Source organism: Oryx dammah, unplaced genomic scaffold (assembly GCF_014754425.2).
Source record: "Oryx dammah isolate SB20612 unplaced genomic scaffold, SCBI_Odam_1.1 HiC_scaffold_17, whole genome shotgun sequence".
Classification (NCBI taxonomy): domain Eukaryota; kingdom Metazoa; phylum Chordata; class Mammalia; order Artiodactyla; family Bovidae; genus Oryx; species Oryx dammah.
The window spans coordinates 60,014,736-60,035,712 of NW_024070201.1; the positions used below are offsets into that span (position 1 = coordinate 60,014,736).

Consider the following 20,977-nt stretch of genomic DNA (forward strand, 5'->3'; position numbering starts at 1 on the left):
CTATTCTAATAAACTCTGGATTCAGAGTTCACAGATCACTTGAAAAAGAAAGCACATACACATCTAATTCTTACCAGTTTTTCGGGTTAAAAAAAAAAACAACACTAAAGTATTGTGTTATTTGCAGCTGCCTTAACAGCAAACGACAATTAAATGTGTGAACAAGGTTGTCAGAATAACACTTATCATTCACACCACTTATGGAAAGGCGCTCTAAGACTTCCAGAAGCACTAATTAAAATTAACGAAAGCAACTCATGGGGACGTGTCAAGAGAGGTACAGTTTATCATCTGCTGTTTGAAACAGAGGGAAACCAAAAAGCCTCAAAGCTCAAGAGTTTTTACTCTAATGTCTAAATCCAACCCAGCTGCCACCGGCACTGAGGAACCGAGCCCAGGGGCTGAACAAGCTACTCACTAAGGTAAGAGTTTCAATTCCTTCCATGTTACCCAACTACTCAGAAAAAGACCTGAAGAGGATGCCGGAGAGAATTTTCAGGAATCAGAAAAGGCCTGGGATGGGGGGCGGTATCCTGTTTACTACAGAGAGGAGCAAAGTGCAGGGTCCTACTGAAAGTTGCTTGACATACCCCACCACCAGCCTTTTTTTTTTTTAACTCAACGTGAATGAAGACATTCAAAACGAGAAGAACGTTAATGATATTACCCACCTCAAGCCTCAAAGAACCCAGGAAGACTCTCGTCCAGAACTTAGGTGGCTCTTTCTCACCTGGGCCTTGCAGAAGTCGGCAGTCTTGACGTAAACGCACTTTTCAGCAATACGCCTTCCAATTGGTTGACTCGGGAGGGAGCCCTCAGTCCTATTGGCTTCAAGAGTCGAGGAGGCGGGAGTTTGGGGGAGACTGTGACAGGCCCGTCGGTTAAGCTCCCCGAGTTCTCATTGGGTCAACGCGGGAAGCCCCAAGATGGCGGCAGCAGGGACCTGCGGCACCGGCACCCGGAGTACTGGGTCTATGGTGGCGGCGGCCAGCACGAACAACGTCACTAGCTTCCAGCGGAGGGGTCCCAGAGCCAGCGGTGCCGACAGTGGCTGCTCTCGACTGGTGTCCATCGCGGGGACACGGCCGTCGGTGCGGAATGGACAGCTGCTGGTATCAACCGGGCTGCCAGCCCTGGACCAGTTCCTAGGTCGGTTCAGAACGGAGATCTGGGCTCAGCAGAGGGAAAAGAGGGAGGGGACCTGCCGGGGTAGACACCCTGACCCCACATCTCTCTCTCACCTCTCAGCATTCGGACTTGGAGCGGATGGCCCAGTCTGGTGGAGGGGAGGAAGGGTTGCATGGAGACTTTAAATGCTGTTACTCAGATCTGGTTTTGTGCACCTGCTTTCTACTTTGGTGCCCACCAGCCTTTTTCTCGATTATGACAGGAAACCTACATGCTTTGCATTCCTAGTTCAGGGGAATCAGAGACGATCTGGCATTCATCTAGGATCCCATCCCGGTCTTTGAATGCACCCTTATGTGAATCCCAGATAGCCCATGGTTTGGGCTAACCTACAGAAGTTTGTATCACTTGAGACAGATGGGAATAAATAGAAGATGCTGAAAAAAGTAACGTCCCCCCTTTCGCCGCCTGATTGCTTATCTCCTGGTTCTGAATCTTTAAACTAATCATATTGACTTAAAAAGAATGTATGTTAGAGCTTAGGTGGATCCAATTAATGAAAGCCTGTCTTTGACCTTACCAGACGTACCCAGTATCTGCGTTAAATATATGTATATTTGTTTTTGTTATTTTTTCTCTATATATTTTGCTTCCCAGAGTTACATCTCAAACGATGTTTAAAATTATTTTACATTTTAACGAGAAAAAGAAGTCCAGATTTTAGGCTTTCCAAAATCTCTGGAATTTTTCTTGAGAAGCTTTGCTAAAGAATCTGCTTGCTTAATAACCATTATGTTGAAAAGACTGAACAGATTAGATAGGTAGGACAAAACTGCTGTGTTAATAAAGGTTGTAAAGTAGTTAATTCCTGTCAGAATGCTACTTTACTAAAATTGGTCCGTTTGTATTTCATAATTTTATTATTGTAGGGTGAGATGTGTCAGTTAAGTCTTGTACACTTTCATAAAATATTACAAATGCCATTGTTCTTGTACTTCCCTTGTCGTTTTCACTCTGTTATTTTTTTCCCCACGGGTAGACTTTTGAGATAGGTTTAGCAATAGAAAGGCCAATGAGAAAGAGTATGGCTTCTTATGTCTGCTACTTTATGACCATAACTGGATCCTGGTTATTCCTACATAAATTTAAATAATTTGAATGATTTCCCTTAATTGTTTCAACTCTGTTGCCTTCCTAAATTGCATGGTACTATAAACAGAAATGATTCAAAATGTCTAGTTGGCAAATATTTATTTCACTTGTGAGTTTAATTTGGTGTCATCTTGTATTTAAATGTAAAACTTGGAGGCTGTTCCTAGTCCTTAATTTTTTTTTTTTTTTTGGTAACTCAATAGAGATATGTAACTTCATTCACTGATCCTGAAACTCTCCAGATAAAAAGGTCACATATTCTAACATTACATCTTCAGTTCCTCATTTGAATAACAAAATGTAACTAGCACAGTACCTGGTACTTATAGATTCTAAATAAGTTCTTGGTTTAAAGAAAAATAATGTGTAGGAAAAAGTGTGCACAGATTATGAAACATGTAGGATGGAATTATGTGTTTCAGCTCTAAAATCAGATTCGGCGATTAACTGACATAAATAGAGTCACAAAACTAGTGACAGTCTGGCTGATCTTCAGGCTCCACGTTTAATGCTCTGCACTATGCTGCAATTGCTTCAAATTTTTGAGAACTCTTTTCAGGTGTTTTTAACCATTTATTGCATCTAAGCCTAAAGATTTAACTGTATAGCCTCTTAAAGCACCCACCAGAAAGGTGACCCAAAGCACCTTCCTTGTGTTTTTTTACAGTGATACAAACTTGAACTATAATTTTAAATTTCTTCAGATTTGCTTCCGAAGTTGGGGAATCTATTTATTTGACTCTAACACGCTTATGCTAAAAATTAGTGTTCATTAAAATGATTGAAATAAGTATCAGTTTTTGGATATTTTGAAATATATTTTGCATGTATACAGTTAATTCTCAAATTGCACAGAAGTTGAAGACATTCTTCTAATGGGAGTTACTACATTTGGAATAATAAAATCTCTAGAAATATTTTAGTTGTTAACTTCCTAATGGCATTTTTATATTTTGATTTTCTATTTTCTTTGGCCCTTTGGAGCAGACCCTATATATGTGTTGATCATTAAACCATTGTTTGAAAGTGAAACATTTGGCTGCTAATGTGTATACACAAAAGTAAAAGCAATTCAGATTATACTGTGGTTCTGAAATGTTATCTGACTCAAGATTGTGACAAGTCTAATATAATCTTATAGTGACAAAATGTAATGGTAATAGGGTGCTATGACATCAGAATGATGAAACTACACTGTGACATTGTTGTTGCCTAAATATATTCTGTAGTTACTGCATAACAAGTAAATATTGTGTTGTCGCTGACATCCACTGCAGTGATATTTTACTACTGCCATTGTGACATTATTGTAATTTTAAGTGTAGATGCAAAATATATTTGAAAGGCATAAAATAGACGAATTGAATGTTAGTTATTTGATGATATTACTAATATTTCCATTGCTTACTCCAAAGTGTTTTATAAATTTGAGACTTTTCTATTACTGCATCTTAACTTTCATGATCTAATTGTATTAAATATTTTTATTCTTTATTTTATTGTTAGATATCGATTTATATTTCCCAAGTTGACTAATTTACATTCTGGGATTTCCTAACCCAGTTTCTCAACCGTCCCTTTCCAGAACATTTATGTTGTTATTTGAGGACACTGTGTGTAAATATTTCATTTTTCTTCTTCCAAGAATTTCCAGGGAGATTATATGGTAGATAAAGGATTCTGGGAGAATTTCTCTTTTCCTTGAATATAAAATAGTGGATTTTAGGACCATATGGACTAACGTAGAGAAATTATCTCCCAGGCTCATCCTTCAAAAAGATATTTGAAGGACGGATGACTTCTCAGTTTTAACTGGATTAAACTCTGTGGTGTTCAGAATTTATTAAATTTTGACAGACAAGTAAGTGCAAATAGGAATTGGGGTAAATAATAATCCAGGAAGACTGCCCTGAAGAAGCTTGAGGGTAGCTACCATTTTCAACATTGCCATGAAAAAATAAATACTGGTGGGCATAGTCCTTTCCTCCACTATATTTTAATCTGGCTTCCCTGATAGCTCAGCAGGTAAATATCCACCCATAATGCCAGAGACACAGGAGAAGCGTGTTTGATCCCTGGGTTGGGAAGATCCCCTAGAGAAGGAAATGGCAGCCCACACCAGTATTCTTGCCAGGAAAATCCCATGGACAGAAGAGCCTATTGGGCTACAGGCCATGGGTCACAAAGAGTTGAATACCACTGAGCACATACACATCTTAATCTGGAATATGGGATAATATACATTAAGCTTAGGCTGTTTATTTAGTATAATCCCAGTTATGATATTTTAACAATTGATACCTGTACATTTTAAAGCAAATGCCATTCATTCCTTTGTAAAATTGTTTCATAAAATTTAATCAATAGAACCATTCTCATTGTTGATGGCTTTTCTGTTTTGATTCCCATGTTTGCCCAGCCAATAACTGTGATAACCAAGAGTTGTTAGGATGTTTCTTACCTAGAAAAAGTAGACTTGTTAATCATATAACTGCAAGTTAATTTGAAGTGTAGCATTAATTAGGGAGTTAAAGATATTGCTATGAACAAAGGATATGGCTGTTACATTGCATTTTCCCTACAGTGCCTTTAACATGCCTATTTTGCTTCTATAATTTTAAGCAAAACTACTGATTTATAAAGAGCACTGGAAAGAACTGGGATGAAAGACTTCTCTTTCCTAACTTTTATTTCTCTTCCCTTTTACTTAAACTTTTAACTTTGAAAAAGGAGTTGCCTTTATTGTAAAACAAGATATCACTTATGACCTTCATATTCTAATACATTAATTTGACCTTGTTTACCCTAAATGTATAGCTTAATTAGAGATTTGTTTTGGGAACTGTGTAGGAATTGAATTTTCTCCCTTTAAATTGATATATCATTGTCTGACTATTCACATGATTTTTTTTTAATCTTTCCTTCATGTTTAAAGAAGTTAAAAAATAGATATTGACACTTAAAATCTTAAATCTTCTAGTGTTTCTTAAGCTTTTATATTTTTTCTAGTTTTAAGACAAAATACTGTCACTTTTTTAAAATGTAAAAGCTTGATGAATTTTATACTTTAAGACATCACTTGGAAAGTATTTTCAAGCTTTCAAACTTGTGTGAACTTACAAGTTGATAAAATATTCTCCCATTTTTTTTAGTAAGCTGGAGATGAGCTTAAATATACTTCTTAAAGTGGTCTAGAGGTAAAACCAAAAATTTATTTTTTTAGTGACCTAGAATATTGGTGATTTATCTGATATGATTAAAGGGAAGAGGAGGCATTGAACAAGACCATTTTTTACTTCTTTGTGTGTGTGTCCACCTATGCAGTGTTATCATATTTAACTGGGAAACTATTTCTTGATCTTACATTATTTCACTATGAATTTCATTCACAAAAGCATTTATTTCTCTGAATATTCCACTTGAAGGCCTTATATGAATTCCTAAGACAAGTGCTTACTTACACTGTTACTTACCTGTCAGACATTTTAATGTACTATTGGGAAATGATATTTCTATTTTAATTAGGAACTATTAGTGTGATATCTGTGCTGCTTTTGAAATTGCTAATGAATTGCTGAATTTAAAGATGTATTGAAAGCTAACTTGTTGAATATATCATGTCAAGCATCTTGTGTTTAGTTGGTTAAGCTTTTCCATTTTGGGTAGGGAGAATGACTGCTAACTTATTAAAATTTCCTCTAGTTTAAAATATAGCTAGAATCTCAGTATATTTAGTGAGATATTTCAAAATACCTTATACAGAGTATTTGGGGGAAATGTGGTCTTATCACACACTAAAATGAAGTTTGGAAGAATATAGGAACTTTACAGCTGCATGCTTGTGTATATGGTTATGTCAAAATCACTTTACCTCATATACATAAAATAAAGGCTTGATTTATAAATAATAAGGTGGCTTCTTCTTATTTTCCATGACTAACCTTCCAAATGACCAGCTTTACTAGGGCCAATTCAAATTTCAGTCTAGTGAATTTGTATAATATAGCCCATTAGAAAAAAAGTAGGTTGCCTTTTTGTAAGAGAAGCCAAATAGAATATTAATTTGGCTGATAAAAATTATTGAAATGTCCTCATATTGTTTTAAGTAATGTTTACATTTTCCAAACATAATAATTTTCCATATATGATTTTAGTATATGTGATATTTAAAACTTTTGTTTCCTGAATTACAAGAAACAGTGGATTGTTCAACTCAGGCGGAAAACTACCTTCATAGTATAGTCTGATTTGCTGCTTACTGTTAATACAGTAGTACAATTAATACTGATAATACATTTATCAAATAATCTATTTACTGTATCATGTATTGATTGTTTCTAATAAGAAAATAATTGTCAGAATGGTAATCATATCATTCAATTGGAGAACTATTTCTTGATCAGTTTTTATTTCACTGTGAATATCATTCACAAAAAATATCTACTCCTCTAAATACTCCACTTGGAGGCCTTATATAAATTCCTAATTTGAGAAGACATGACTATAGACCCAAAGAAATTTAGATAACAAGTCTAAATCCTTCCTATAAAGATTAAGTTATGGAAAAAAGTTAGCTATTTTTTTTTATAGTAGACTAGAAACTTGGAGTATCTGTTATGTGCCTATATTATTTCATCTCAAATACACAAAATGATAATTACTAGCTAAATATTTTACATGTGAGGAAAAATAGTGAAGAGTTGGAAAGTGTGATTTAAAATATTTAAAATGGATTTAAAAATTAATATTGGTCTATATGTAGCACAAACTGTAAAACTAAATATTTATTCTTCTCCCAAAGAGAACCTTTTTGCTCTCATCTTTTATGGTTGTTATCATCACATATATTTCAGTTTATGTTAAACTTTTAGTTTGACCAACTTTGAAGTTATCCTGTGTAGTCTGGTAGGGCTTTAAATGCTAAAATGAAAGAATTATCTCATTATCTCAATGTGAAGTTAAAATTCATACTTAATTCTATAACATAACCACTTAAAATATGTAAGTGTATTTGTTCCTTTTAAAAATTGTTTCTAACGATTTTGAATGCTCTGTATATAGTCATAAAGTCCTCAAATGTTGGATTGTATTAAGTGTGCATGCAGCATACCAAATATAAAGTTCTTTGAAACATAAGTTACTTATGCTTATTTGCAAGGCAAAAAATAAACACTGTCATGAATTTTTCATACCAAGTTTCTCTATGTATTGTTTGTCACTATAAAACTTTTTGGGAAAAGATTCTTTATTATATTTTAAATGTTTCACAATTTTATAAACAAAAAACGCTAGAAATATTGTCTTCAGTTATCCAACAATTTTTAGTTTCTTTTTTAATTAATTATACTTTAAGTTCAATTGATTCTTTGTGTATACGTTTTTAAATTTTTAAGTGAACTTGTTAGCATTTGTACCAATAACAAATAGTAATGCTTTCAAAAATGGATTTACAAACAAAATATCAGTCATCAAGTGGTTGAATGTCTATCTTTCTGATGTTCTAGTTTCTTAAAACTTGATTTTAAATTGATTTTTAATAAACCTCTATTTCAGTTATATATTTATGATCATATTACCCTAATTCAAATATAATTAAAATCGCATTTTCTAGTAAAATTGAAAATGTGCTTTGTGATTGTGGTGAATATACCTCTCTTGTTTGACAAAAATATTCATCTTACATTATAAATATATTTAGAGTTTGTTCAGATTTGTGTGTGTTATTAATAATCAGAAAATAATTTGTTTTAACTGTCAGGTTTTTTTCTCCAAGGTTTGTTAAATTTGAGAATAAAAATTAAAGTGGAGTTTCTATTGTAATAACCTTTCTTTCTGTGTTGTACTTCTGTTGTAGTTAAGTTCCTGTGCACATTTAGGTCTCAGCTATTGAGCTAATTTATTAATAAGTGCTAAATATAACATTAAAGGAATGCTTAGCCGGCTGTGTTGAATGCTGCATGGTCCTATCACAGGAGAAAGGAGGATAGTACAATATATTATGAAAGTAATTGTAATGTGTAGTGTATAATTACATATAGTATATAATTATTTCATAATAGCACCTTAAGCCAAGTATTGCAAAGGTAATTAAAATGTTGTTCTCAACTACAAGTTTGAAGTTATTGAAGTACCTGTCCTTGATAATGCCTAAAGATAATATGAAAAGGTAGATTAATTTGTTCATTTTGTTTCATTTCCAGGTGGAGGTTTGGCCGTTGGAACAGTTCTTCTAATTGGTTAGTATAGCATACATACATTGCTCTTCCCAATCACAGTTTTATGTTGTGCCTAATGATTTTATGAGTTTATCTGTTCTGAGATTAATTATATAGCACGCTCCAAGAGTGAAGGTAAATTAAAAAGGAAATGCCTTATGTATCACTTCAGTTCAGTTCAGTCGCTCAGTTGTGTCCGACTCTTTGCGACACCATGAATCGCAGCACGCCAGGCCTCCCTGTCCATCACCAACTCCCGGAGTTCACTCAGACTCACGTCTGTCGAGTCAGTAATGCCATTCAGCCATCTCATCCTCTGTCGTCCTCTTCTCCTCCTGCCCCCAATCCCTCCCAGCATCAAAGTCTTTTCCAATGAGTCAACTCTTCGCATGAGGTGGCCAAAGTACTGGAGTTTCAGCTTTAGCATCATTCCTTCCAAAGAAATCCCAGGGCTGATCTCCTTCAGAATGGACTGGTTGGGTCTCCTTGCAGTCCAAGGGACTCTCAAGAGTCTTCTCCAACACCACAGTTCAAACGCATCAATTCTTTGGCGCTCAGCCTTCCTCACAGTCCAACTCTCACATCCATACGTGACTACTGGAAAAACCATAACCTTGACTAGATGGACCTTAGTTGGCAAAGTAATGTCTCTGCTTTTGAATGTTATCTAGGTTGGTCATAACTTTTCTTCCAAGGAGTAAGCGTCTTTGAATTTCATGGCTGCAGTCACCATCTGCAGTGATTTTGGACCCCCAAAAAATAAAGTCTGACACTGTTTCCACTGTTTCCCCATCTATTTCCCATGAAGTGATGGGACCAGATGCCATGATCTTTGTTTTCTGAATGTTGAGCTTTAAGCCAACTTTTTTACTCTCCTCTTTTACTTTCATCAAGAGGCTTTTTAGTTCCTCTTCACTTTCTGCCATAAGGGTGGTGTCATCTGTATATCTGAGGTTATTGATATTTCTCCCGGCAGTCTTGATTCCAGCTTGTGCTTCTTCCAGTCCAGCGTTTCTCATGATGTACTCTGCATATAAGTTAAATAAGCAGGGTGACAATATACAGCCTTGACGTACTCCTTTTCCTATTTGAAACCAGTCTGTTGTTCTAGCTCTAGTTCTAACTGTTGCTTCTTGACCTGCATACAGATTTCTCAAGAGGCAGGTCAGGTGGTCTGGTATTCCCATCTCTCTCAGAATTTTCCACAGTTTATTGTGATCCCCACAGTCAAAGGCTTTGGCATAGTCAATAAAGCAGAAATAGATGTTTTTCTGGAACTCTCTTGCTTTTTCCATGATCCAGCGGATGTTGGCAATTTGATCTCTGGTTCCTCTGCCTTTTCTAAAACCAGCTTGAACATCAGGAAGTTCACGGTTCACATATTGCTGAAGCCTGGCTTGGAGAATTTTGAGCATTATTTTACTAGCATGTGAGATGAGTGCAATTGTGCGGTAGTTTGAGCATTCTTTGGCATTGCCTTTCTTTGGGATTGGAATGAAAACTGACTTTTTCCAGTCCTGTGGCCACTGCTGAGTTTTCCAAATTTGTTGGCATATTGAGTGCAGCACTTTCATAGCATCATCTTTCAGGATTTGAAATAGCTGTACTGGAATTCCATCACCTCCACTAGCTTTGTTCATAGTGCTGCTTTCTAAGGCCCACTTGACTTCACATTCCAGGATGTCTGGCTCTAGATGAGTGATCACACCATCGTGATTATCCGTGTTGTTAAGATCTTTTTTGTACAGTTCTTCTGTGTATTCTTGCCACCTTTTCTTAATATCTTCTGCTTCTGTTAGGTCCAGACTATTTCTGTCCTTTATTGTGCCCATCTTTGCATGAAATGTTCCCTTGGTATCTCTAATTTTCTTGAAGAGATCTCTAGTCTTTCCCATTCTGTTCTTTTCCTCTATTTCTTTGTGTTGATCATTGAAGAAGGCTTTCTTATCTCTTCTTGGTATTCTTTGGAACTCTGCATTCAGATGCTTATATCTTTCCTTTTCTTTTTGGCTTTTTGCTTCTCTTCTTTTCACAGCTATTTGTAAGCCTTCCCCAGATAGCCATTTTGCTTTTTTGCATTTCTTTTCCATGGGGATGGTCTTGATCCCTGTCTCCTGTACAGTGTCACAAACCTCATTCCGTAGTTCATCAGGCACTCTATCTATCAGATCTAGGCCCTTAAATCTATTTCTCACTTCCACTGTATAATCATAAGGGATTTGATTTAGGTCATACCTGAATGGTGTTTAACTTAAATCAAAATATTAATCTGAACTTGAACTGATTTAGAAAAATACATGTGAAAATATAGGTCTTATAATTAAAAAGTGTTCACAGTGCCTTGTCTTTCATTTGTTTCAAAAAGACAAAAATAATGCCAATAGATTTTTTTGGAGAATCTCAATATTTAGAGTGGGATTGTTACAGTGATTTATTTGATAATTTGATGTACACATAAGCCCATTGTATATGTCACAGATTTTTACCTTACTTGTCTTCTTATTCAAAGAAGAATGACAAGGATAAATCACATTTTTGTTCATCTTTAAAGCTTCCATACTTCTTACTTAAATATACATACATAACCCAATTTACCTTTTTTTTATTTTAGATCACAGAATGTTGGAATTGAAATAAATCTTGACAGTTACATAATCCAAGTTCCCACCTGGCCATGAAACACTTTTCAGATACCAAACACCATTTGAGTACAGTTTAACAGGCCTCCCTGGTGGTTCAGACGGGAAAGAATCTGCCTGCAATGCAGCAGACTCAGGTTGGATCCTTGGGTCGGGAAGATCCCCTGGAGAAGGAAATGGCAACCCACTCCAGTATTCTTGTCTGGAAAATCCCAAGGATGGAGGAGCCTGGCAGGCTACAGACCATGGCATCTCAAAAGAGCTGGACACAACTGAACGACTTCACTTGCACTTTATCTACTTTAAAGGGCTCACTACTTCACCAGGCAAATCTTTGTTATTTGAAAATGTATGATTTATTAGAAAGTTCTTTATGTTAATGTTTAATTTATACACCTGTGGTGAGTTTGTTGTTCTTGGTTTTTTGTCCTCTGATACTCTTTCACCTGACACTCTTAAAATATTTTAAAATAACAATTTAATCACCTCAAATCCTTCTCCAGACTAAATAGACATAGTTTCTTAAACTGGATTTTATGCATCGTCATTGTCACACCCCTCATTCTCCTGGTTATTCTCTCGTCACACCTTCTGCTCTAGCATTGTCTTTTTGTGCACAGAACTGAATATACTCCAGATTTAGTATGCATGTACGTGTGTTCAGTCATGTCCATCTGTTTGTGACCCCCATTGACTGTAGCCCGCCAGGCTAGGCTGTCCATGGGATTATCCTGGCAAGAATACTGGGGTGGGTTCCTGTTTCCTCTAGGGTATCTTCACTACCCAGGGATCAAACCCACATCTGTTGTGACTTCTGCATGGGGAGGTAGATTCTTTACCACTGAGCCACCTGGGAAGGCTGAATTTAGTATGACCTATGCTTAATTCTAGAAGTGGTGGGAACTCAAATATTTCTATCTAAGTAATATACATGGAGGCATTCAGCACCTTGCTTTTTCTACTAAATATATGTTAGAGAAAAAAAAAAAAAAAACATGGTCCACTGGGGAATGAAATGGCAAATCAGTTCATATTCTTGCCTTGGGAACCCCATGAACACTATGAAAAGGCAAATAGATACGACACTGAAAGATGAACTCCCCAGGTCTGTAGGTGCTCCATATGCTAGTGGAGAAGAGAGGAGAACTAACTCCAGAAAGAATGAAGAGGTGGAGCCAAAGTGGAAAAAAACACGCTGTTCTGGAGTGACTGCTGATGGAAGTAAAGGCCAATGCTGTAAAGAACAATACTGCATAGGAACCTGGAATGTTAGGTCCATGAATCAAGGTAAATTGTGAATGGTCAAACGAGATGGCAAGAGTGAACATTGACATTTTAGAATTCAGTGAACTAAAATGGACTGGAATGGGTGAATTTAATTCAGATAACGGTTTTATCTACTACTGTGGGCAAGAATCCCTTAGAAGAAATGGAGTAGCCCTCATAGTCAACAAGAGAGTCTGATATGCAGTACTTGAGTGCAATCTCAAAAATGACAGAATGATCTCAGTCTTTTCCAAGGCAAATCATTCAGTATCACAGTAATCCAAGAGTATGCCCAACCCTAATGCTGAAGAAGCTGAAGTTGACAGTTCTGTGAGGACCTACAAGACCTTCTAGAGCTAACACCAAAAATAGATATCCTTTTCAACATAGGAGACTGGAATCCAAACATAGGAGGTCAGGAGATACCTGGAGTAACAGGCAAATTTGTCCTTAGAGTAGAAAATGAAGCAGGACAAAGGCTAACAGAGTTTAGCCAAGAGAACACACTGCTCATAGCAAACACCCTCTTCCACCAACACAAGAGATGACAACATGTTGACACATGAACATCACCAGATGGTCAATACCAAAATCAGATTGATTATATTCTTTGCAGCTGAAGATGGAGAAGCTCTATACACTCAGCAAAAACAAGACTAGGAGCTGACTCTGGCTCATATCTTGAACTCTTTATTGTAAAATTCAGACTGAAATTGAAGAAAGTAGGGAAAACCATTAGACCATTCAGATATGACCTAAATCAAATACCTTATGATGGTACAGTGGAAGTGACAAATAGATTCAAGGGATTAGTTTGATAGAGTGCCTGAAGAACTACGGACAGAGGTTCATGACATTGTACAGGAGGCAGTGGTCAAGACCATCCCCAAGAAAAAGAAACGCAAAAAGGCAAAATAGTTGTCTGAGGAGGCCTTACAAATCGCTGAGAAAAGAAGAGAAGCGAGAGGAAAAGGAGAAAAGGAAAGATATGCCCATTTGAATGCAAAGTTCCAAAGAATAGCAAGGAGAGATGAGAAAGCCTTCCTCAGTGATCGATATAAAGACACAGAGGAAAATAATAGAATGGGAAAGACTAGAGATCTCTTGAAGAAAGTTACAGATACCAAGGGAACATCTCATGCAAAGATGGGCACAATAAAGGACAGAAATGGTATGGACCTAACAGAAGCAGAAGACATTAAGAAAAGGTGGCAAGGATACACAGAAGTATACAAAAAAGATTTTCATAACCCAAATAATCACAATGTTGTGATCACCTACAGCCAGATATCCTGGATTGTGAAGTCAAGTGGGCCTTAGGAAGCATCACTACAAACAAAGCTAGAGGAGATGATAGAATTCCAGCTGCAGTATTTCAAATCCTAAAAGATGATGTTGTGCAAGTGCTACACTCAGTATGCCAGTAAATTTGGAAAACTCAGCACTGGCCACAGGACTGGAATATGTCAGTCTTCATTCCTATCTCAAAGGCAATTCCAAAGAATGTTCAAACTACCACTCAGTTGCACTCATCTCACATGCTAGCAAAGTAATGCTCAAAATTCTCCAAGCCAAGCTTCAACAGTATGTGAACAGAGAACTTCCAGATGTTCAAGCTGGATTTAGAAAATGCAAAGGAACCAGAGATCAAATTGCCAACATCCATTAAATCATCAAAAAAGCATGAGAGTTCTAGAGAAACATCTACTTTTGCTTTATTGACTATGCCAAAGACTTTGACTGTGTGGATCACAACAAACTGGAAAATTCTTAAGGAGATGGAAATACCAGACCACCTTACCTGACTCTTAAGATATCTGTATGCAGGTCAAGAAGCAACAGTTAGAACCAAACAGGGAACAACAGACTGGTTCCAAATCGGGAAAGGAGTGTGTCAAGGCTACATAATGTCACCCTGCTTATTTAACTAACATGTAGAGTACATCATGTGAAATGCCAAGCTGAATGAACTACAAGCTGGAAACAAGATAGCTGGGAGAAATATCAATAACCTCAGATATGCAGATGACACCACCCTTATGGCAGAAAGCAAAGAGAAACTGAAGAGCCTCTTGATGACAGTGAAAGAAGAGAGTGAAAAAGCTGGCTTAAAAGTCAACATTCAAAAAAACGAAGATCATGACATCCGATCCCATCACTTCAGGGCAAAGAGATGGAGAAACAATGGAAACAGTGATAGACTTTATTTTCTTGGGCTCTAAAATCACCACAGATGGTGACTGCAGCCATGAAATTAAAAGGTGCTTGCTACTTGGAAGAAAAGCTATGATCAACCTAGACAGCATATTAAAAAGCAGAGACATTACTTTGCTAACAAAGGTCCATCTAGTCAAAGCTGTGGTTTTTCCTGTGGTCATGTATGGATGTGAGAGTTGGACTATAAAGAAAGCTGAGCACCAAAGAATTGATGCTTTTGAACTGTGGTATTGGAGAAGACTCTTGAGAGTCCCTTGGACTGCAAGGAGATCCAACGAGTCCATCCTAAAGGAAATTAGTCCTGAATATTCATTGGATGAACTGAAATTGAAGCTGAAACTCCAATACTTTGGCCACCTGATATGAAGAACTGTCTCACTGGAAAGACCCTGATGCTGGCAAGGATTGAAGGCAGGAGAAGAACGGGACGACCGTGGATGAGATGGTTGCATGGCATCACTGACTTGATGGACATGAGTTTGAGTAAACTCCAGGAGTTGGTGACGGACAGGCAAGCCTGATGTGATGCAGTCCATGGGGTTGCAAAGAGTTGTATGTGACCGAGCAACCGGACTGAACTGATATTTTAAAAATCAATCCATGTGCATTCTTATAAGTATCCCTCATTGTTCTTGACAACTGAATAGGAATTCACTGTATGGGTGTGCCATAATTTTCTTATATTGTTCTCTACTGATAAGGTTAACTCATTATCTTCTGTTACGAACAATCCTATTGTACAAATTTTATATGTTTAAGGTTTGCATGTATGAATAAGTATCTATAGAATAAGTTCCAAAATACAGGTTTGCTTAAGAGAAAGAAAGAAAGTGAAGTCGCTCAGTCGTGTCTGACTCTTTGCGACCCCATGGTCTGTAGCCTACCAGGCTTCTCTGTCCATGGGATTTTCCAGGCAAGAGTACTGGAGTGGGTTGCCATTTCCTTCTCCAGGGGATCTTCCCGACCCAGGGATCGAACCTGAGCACCAGGGAAGCCCCCAAGCCTGTGAAATTGTATTAGTTACTAGATTGCTCTCCCAAGAGGTTATACTACCTGATACTTCAGTCAGCTGTTATAACTAGGTCAGTCACCTTCACCCTTAACATTGCTGTACATTATCAAGGATTTTAATCTTTATCAGTCCAAATAGGTGAAAAGTGGAGAATTGGATTTCTTGATTTGAACTGGAAATTTTGTCTTTAATGTACAAAAATATAATGAGTTATTGTAGTGGTTTAAAAAATATGCAAGTGAATTTTTATCCTTTTCTCCAGGGAAAACATGTGTGAATGATACTAAGAATCCAGTGATGATTGATAATCATTCAAACAATTTTCACTGAACACCCACTTGCATGCTAGATACTGAGGTTAGAAATATAAATGAGTTATTCTCTTTCCATAAGGAAGAGATATAAGTAAAGCAAATAATTATGACATAAGTTAATATGATAATACATATGTTTCCTGTTAATATATTTTATGGTTGGTTGTAATTGTACAAGGAATTCCTGTTGATTTTTGTATGTCAATCTTATAACCAGCACCTTTTGAATTGTTTATAGATTCACTTGAATGTTAAGTAGGCAGTCATCTTCTGCAAACATTGGAGATGTTATTTCGTAACAGATTCTGGAGTTTTAAGAGTGAGTGCATCCATAACAAACATAAAATAAATATATGGTAGTGGCTTTCAAACCGGGAAGTAGGCAAGGCTACAAGGATTTTGAGGAGTAATATTAGAGACTTGAGTCACTATAAACAGATTGTTAGTAGAAATCTGTAGTTTGAGGACACTGCCAATGAGAATGAAAAGGAAGAAGATGCCTGTTACTCAAAGCTGGAGGAAGGGGATACTGGTTGTACAGTGGCAGAAAGCTTAGTGGTGACGTTGGCAGTTACCGGGAAACAACACACGCCTAATGAAGCTGGTGATCTAACTGAGGAGGTTTTTTTTCAATAATAAATAATAAAGGAAAACTCAAATAAGAATAACCAAAGTACAGTGACAGATTTTTTTTTTAAGTCTATCTATGATGAAGTATCAGTTCACCAAGTATTACACTGGGTATTCAATAACTATTTATTGAATTAGTAATGGAACAAAACAATACAGCAAGTATAAAGCAAAGGCCGCCTTTGTAGAGTCCAGTCTTTCCATAAAGCTGATATTCTGAATCATCTCATTGTTTTTGCACTACTATCATTTTCTCAGTGTATAAGATTTTTAAAGATATGTATAATTTAAGTAAACTTAGATTCATGTTGATATTTGCTGGAAACCAGTGCAATACTGGTCGATGTTTGGTAGAAAGTGATGCAATTTCCTTTCAATTAAAAATAAATAAATTAAAAAAAATTTTAGGTAAACCTAGTTTTATTATGTTACCTTGTTTTTTTTCTCAGAAATCTTAAAATTTGAAAGCATTTTTCCATTTCTTTGACAGATTAGATTAACAGAAGGAGTCTTATCTACTAGGTTTTCTACTTTTCTCCATTTTCAAGTCAGTACAACATATACAGTAGATGAACTCTGCCTTAAGAAAGGGTGAATGGTCTAAATCTAAACCAAGTGTGAAGATTTAAGGTCAGAGGTTAGGAGCTTAGGGCATTACTATATGCTTGTCACTCAAAGATTTTTTTAAATTCTGCAAATAAGGAAAATTCCTTATAGCTCAGTTGGTAAAGAATCTGCCTGCCCCATACAGAAGACCTGGGTTGGGAAGATCCCCTGGAGATGGAAATGGCAACCCACTCCAGTATTCTTGCCTGGAGAATCCTATGGACAGAGGAGCCTGGCAGGCTATGGTCCATGGGGTCGCAAGAGTCGGACACGACTTAGTGACTAAACTACCACCACCACCACCACAGTATGAAGATGATTTTCATTAATTAAAAACTTTTCACTGTAGGCTGTGAATATTTCTAATAATTTTCTCATTTACGAAGACAGTTATGTGTACCAGTGTGTACATGCGCATGTGTGTGGGGTAACAGAGTAATGGGTTTACAGTTTCAGAAGCAAGGTAACTGAGGAAGCTGGAGACAGTGAGCACTGCCAGAAAACCCATGATAGGTACATTTTAGACCTTGGGAATGCAACAAAAATGAATATGAATATGTAAAAGGCCATTCTCTGAGGAATAACTGAGGGACTCCTACCTGTACTTTGAAAACCAAATATAGCGTTTTCTTAAAACATGTTTCATTCTTTAGCACTGGAAAAGGTTTTGAGATGTTTTATGTTTAGATAGCTTTCTGACAGTCTGGTTCACGTGTAAATTTGGCGCACCTCAAAAGTATCAAAAGTGAAAGCATGGCATAAATATTTAAAGTTCACACAGCTTTTTCCATAAAGGATGTTGAGCTATATGTGCAGATATGAAGCATCACAGAGATGTAATAGAAATCAGTAAAAAAGATACAAGTTATGTGACATTTAAGAACGCATTATTTTAATCTCTTAGATTAATTATGTAATTCTCATTCTAGAAATAAGAGACAAGTGATATGCTTTTAAACAATGAATCACAACTACCTATGTATGTACTTCTGTGTTAGTTACCTATTTCTGTGTAACAATATTAACAGAAACTTAACTAGCCTGAAAAGAACACACATTTATTATCTCTAAATTTCTGGGTCCTCTGCAAGCAGACAGTCTAGGAGTGAGTCAGGGCTGGGTTCTCACTGAAGGTTTGGCAGAGGATGGATCTGTTTCAATCTCCCGGGGTGATTGACCACATTCAGTTCTTGCTGTCAGCCAGAGGCACTCTCTCACAACATGGCATCTTATTTCTTCGAGACGAGTAAGGGAGACAGTCTCTCAGTGTGACAGATGTTACAGTTTTATGTAACAGAAGTGATATACCATCACCTTTGCCATATTCTTTGGGTTCAAAGCAAGTTAAAGGTTCCACCCACATTCAAAGAGAAGAGCTTACACAAAGGCACATACCAGGGAAGAGGGTCATGGGGATCACCTTAGAGTCTGTCATACTTTTCCTAGTTTTAATTTGTTATTATTTCATACAATTGCAAAATCTAAGCAGTCCCAATATATCTCTCACAGGAGAGTATAGTATTTTCTCATCAGTTGTCTTCCAGCTCTTTGAATTTGCTGAGCTGTGTTTTTTTTTACATCATGTAATAAATTCTGAGCATTTTCCTTATGGTACACAAGTTGGTTAACTACAACCTGTTGCCTGGAGCTTTATAACGGTTTATTGAAACATAATCATACTCTATTTATTTATACATTCTAACTTTTTTTTTTTTTTTGCACTTACAAGGGCAGAGCTAAGTAGATTCAACAGAGACTGTATAGTTCACAAGTCTGAAATATTTATCCTTCTCTTTAGGAAAAAGCTTGCCAATTTCTATTTTGTATGATTATATCTTATGTTTTCCTTAATTTATGTTATAGTAGTAAAACATGTTAGAAGACTAAAATAAGACAAACTGAACTGTTATCAGTAGAGTTCTTTGGGGGAAAAAACTACCCAACCTTTTGTCCTAAAGCATTTGAACGACTACTGCATGTTCAACACTGTTCGAGAATATGCATCTTGGTTTTTACCCTTGGTGAACTTAAACTGGCTCTTGGTTGCATGTGGAATAACTATAAAGAATACATATATAATGTGCAGATATTTTTGGAGGCCAAAGAGATATGTTGTTTAGTTGCTGAGTCGTGTCTTACTCTATGACCCCATTGTAGCCCGCCACCCTCCTCTGTCCATGGAATTTTCCAGGCTAAAATACTGAAGTGCATCACCATCTCCTTCTCCAAGGAATGTTCCCGACCTAGGGATCGAACCCAAATGTCCTGCATTAGCAGACAGATTATTTACCATTGAGCCACTGAAGAAGCCCCGCAAGGGGTGTGGAAAAGTTTAAATTGAATCAAAATATGGGCAAAAGTTGAGGGGAGGTGACGGGAGATGAGTATTCATATGTAAACTATATAAACACATGCATAGGAGAGAGGATATCAGCAGAGTATATTCCTGTAGTAAAGAGGCAAAAGCGCTTCTGGAGAGCATATTAATTTAGAACTAGTCAGAGGGAAAGTTTGGCCAACTTTTCCTGAGACACTCAGGGAATTACTACCTACTTGTAGCATTCAGACTGTGAAACTTCAGAACCCATATACCAGCTCCTCTAATTGCAGTGTGCAGGGCTCAGGCTGTTGTTACCTTTTATCCACCAGATCCATCATGCTTCACTTCGTAATTACCGTGGGTCATTGTCCAAAAATAGGTTGTTCTAATGATCTTACCTTCTCTGTTACTTTTATCTTCATAATATTTGGTACTTTTTTCTCTGTAGACTCAATTTCCTAGTATTCCAGTCATTTTTAAACCTTTCCAGTTTGCCTTCTGTAACACCCATTTCATACAAAACACACTCTAAATATCTTTAAATCTTATTATTAAATATTCTATTAAAACATTTAACATTAAGTGAAGATTTACTGTCTGCTGGCATCATACTAAGTCCTTAATGTGTATTTTATCATTTGATTTAACAATAGTCGGATGAGGTGTCTATGTGTTACAGAAGATGAAATTTTGAGGGAAGCCAAGTAACTTATCCAAGGTCATGCACCTAGTAGCTGAGATGCACAATCAAGTTTTTCTGACATTAAATCATTTTATACTAAAACCTGATAACTCATCTTAAAAATTCTTTCTGGAATGAGTTATAAATCTTTAGTTACTCTTCTTCTATACCATCTTATTGCTGTCATGTACTGACTTCCAAGTTATTTCTGTCATTTATTAGAGATGATCATGATCTTCAACCTCAAGAAGGCATTGAACATTGGCCAGTAACTTTTTGTGTACGCTAATCACCTCCTTTTCATTTGCATTAACCTCAGTGGCCTTTTAAAAATCTTTTGTCCTCAAACATCAGATAGTACCACTTTTTCCTTCTTTTCCTGGAATGACTTATTTCATGCAGAAGTAAGAGTCTGTCTCATAATAAACAACTTCCCGCCATCAATCCTCAAAACTTAGCTCTATTCACAAATAGAAAGATGGGATGTGTCTTCTCCTGTTAGAGAATCATCCTTGCAACCTGCACTTTAGACCTTTCCTCCTACTACCTTTCGAAGTACCTGGCAATATAAATTTTCATTTCTTATCACTACTACCTTTAAGTTCTTTTCTATGTGCACTTGTTTTTCAAAGGAAGAAGTTCTTCCCCCTTAACCCTGACTCTCTAATTAACTGCTTTTTCTCTTCCCTTTTATAGCCAAGCCTGTTGAATAGTCTGTAACACTTCTTGTGTGTTTTAGTAATATTTCAGTCATTGCTCAGTCTATTTTAGGCACTACCACTTCACTAAAACTACC

At 36.6% G+C, this 20,977-nt stretch overlaps 2 protein-coding genes across 8 annotated transcripts in view; one reads left to right on the forward strand and one right to left on the reverse strand.

Moving 5' to 3' along the window:
• The window catches only part of IMMP1L (inner mitochondrial membrane peptidase subunit 1), an 89,484-nt gene extending 88,698 nt beyond the window's left edge, over positions 1-786 (reverse strand). For 6 of the 7 annotated variants that reach the window (XR_005724221.1, XR_005724220.1, XM_040258931.1 and 3 more), the window contains exon 1: positions 672-773. The gene's annotated coding sequence lies outside the window, so the exon portion shown is untranslated. Of the gene's footprint in view, positions 1-671 lie in introns of all 7 variants that reach the window. The other variant, XM_040258932.1, reaches the window with a different exon arrangement.
• A 123-nt stretch (positions 787-909) lies between these two features.
• ELP4 (elongator acetyltransferase complex subunit 4) overlaps positions 910-20,977 on the forward strand; it is a 245,967-nt gene continuing 225,899 nt past the window's right edge. The window contains exons 1-2 of the mRNA XM_040258946.1: positions 910-1,149; positions 8,481-8,516. Of these exons, the coding sequence (XP_040114880.1) occupies positions 927-1,149; positions 8,481-8,516 (259 nt within the window). The 5' untranslated portion in view covers positions 910-926. The remainder of the gene's footprint in view (positions 1,150-8,480; positions 8,517-20,977) is intronic.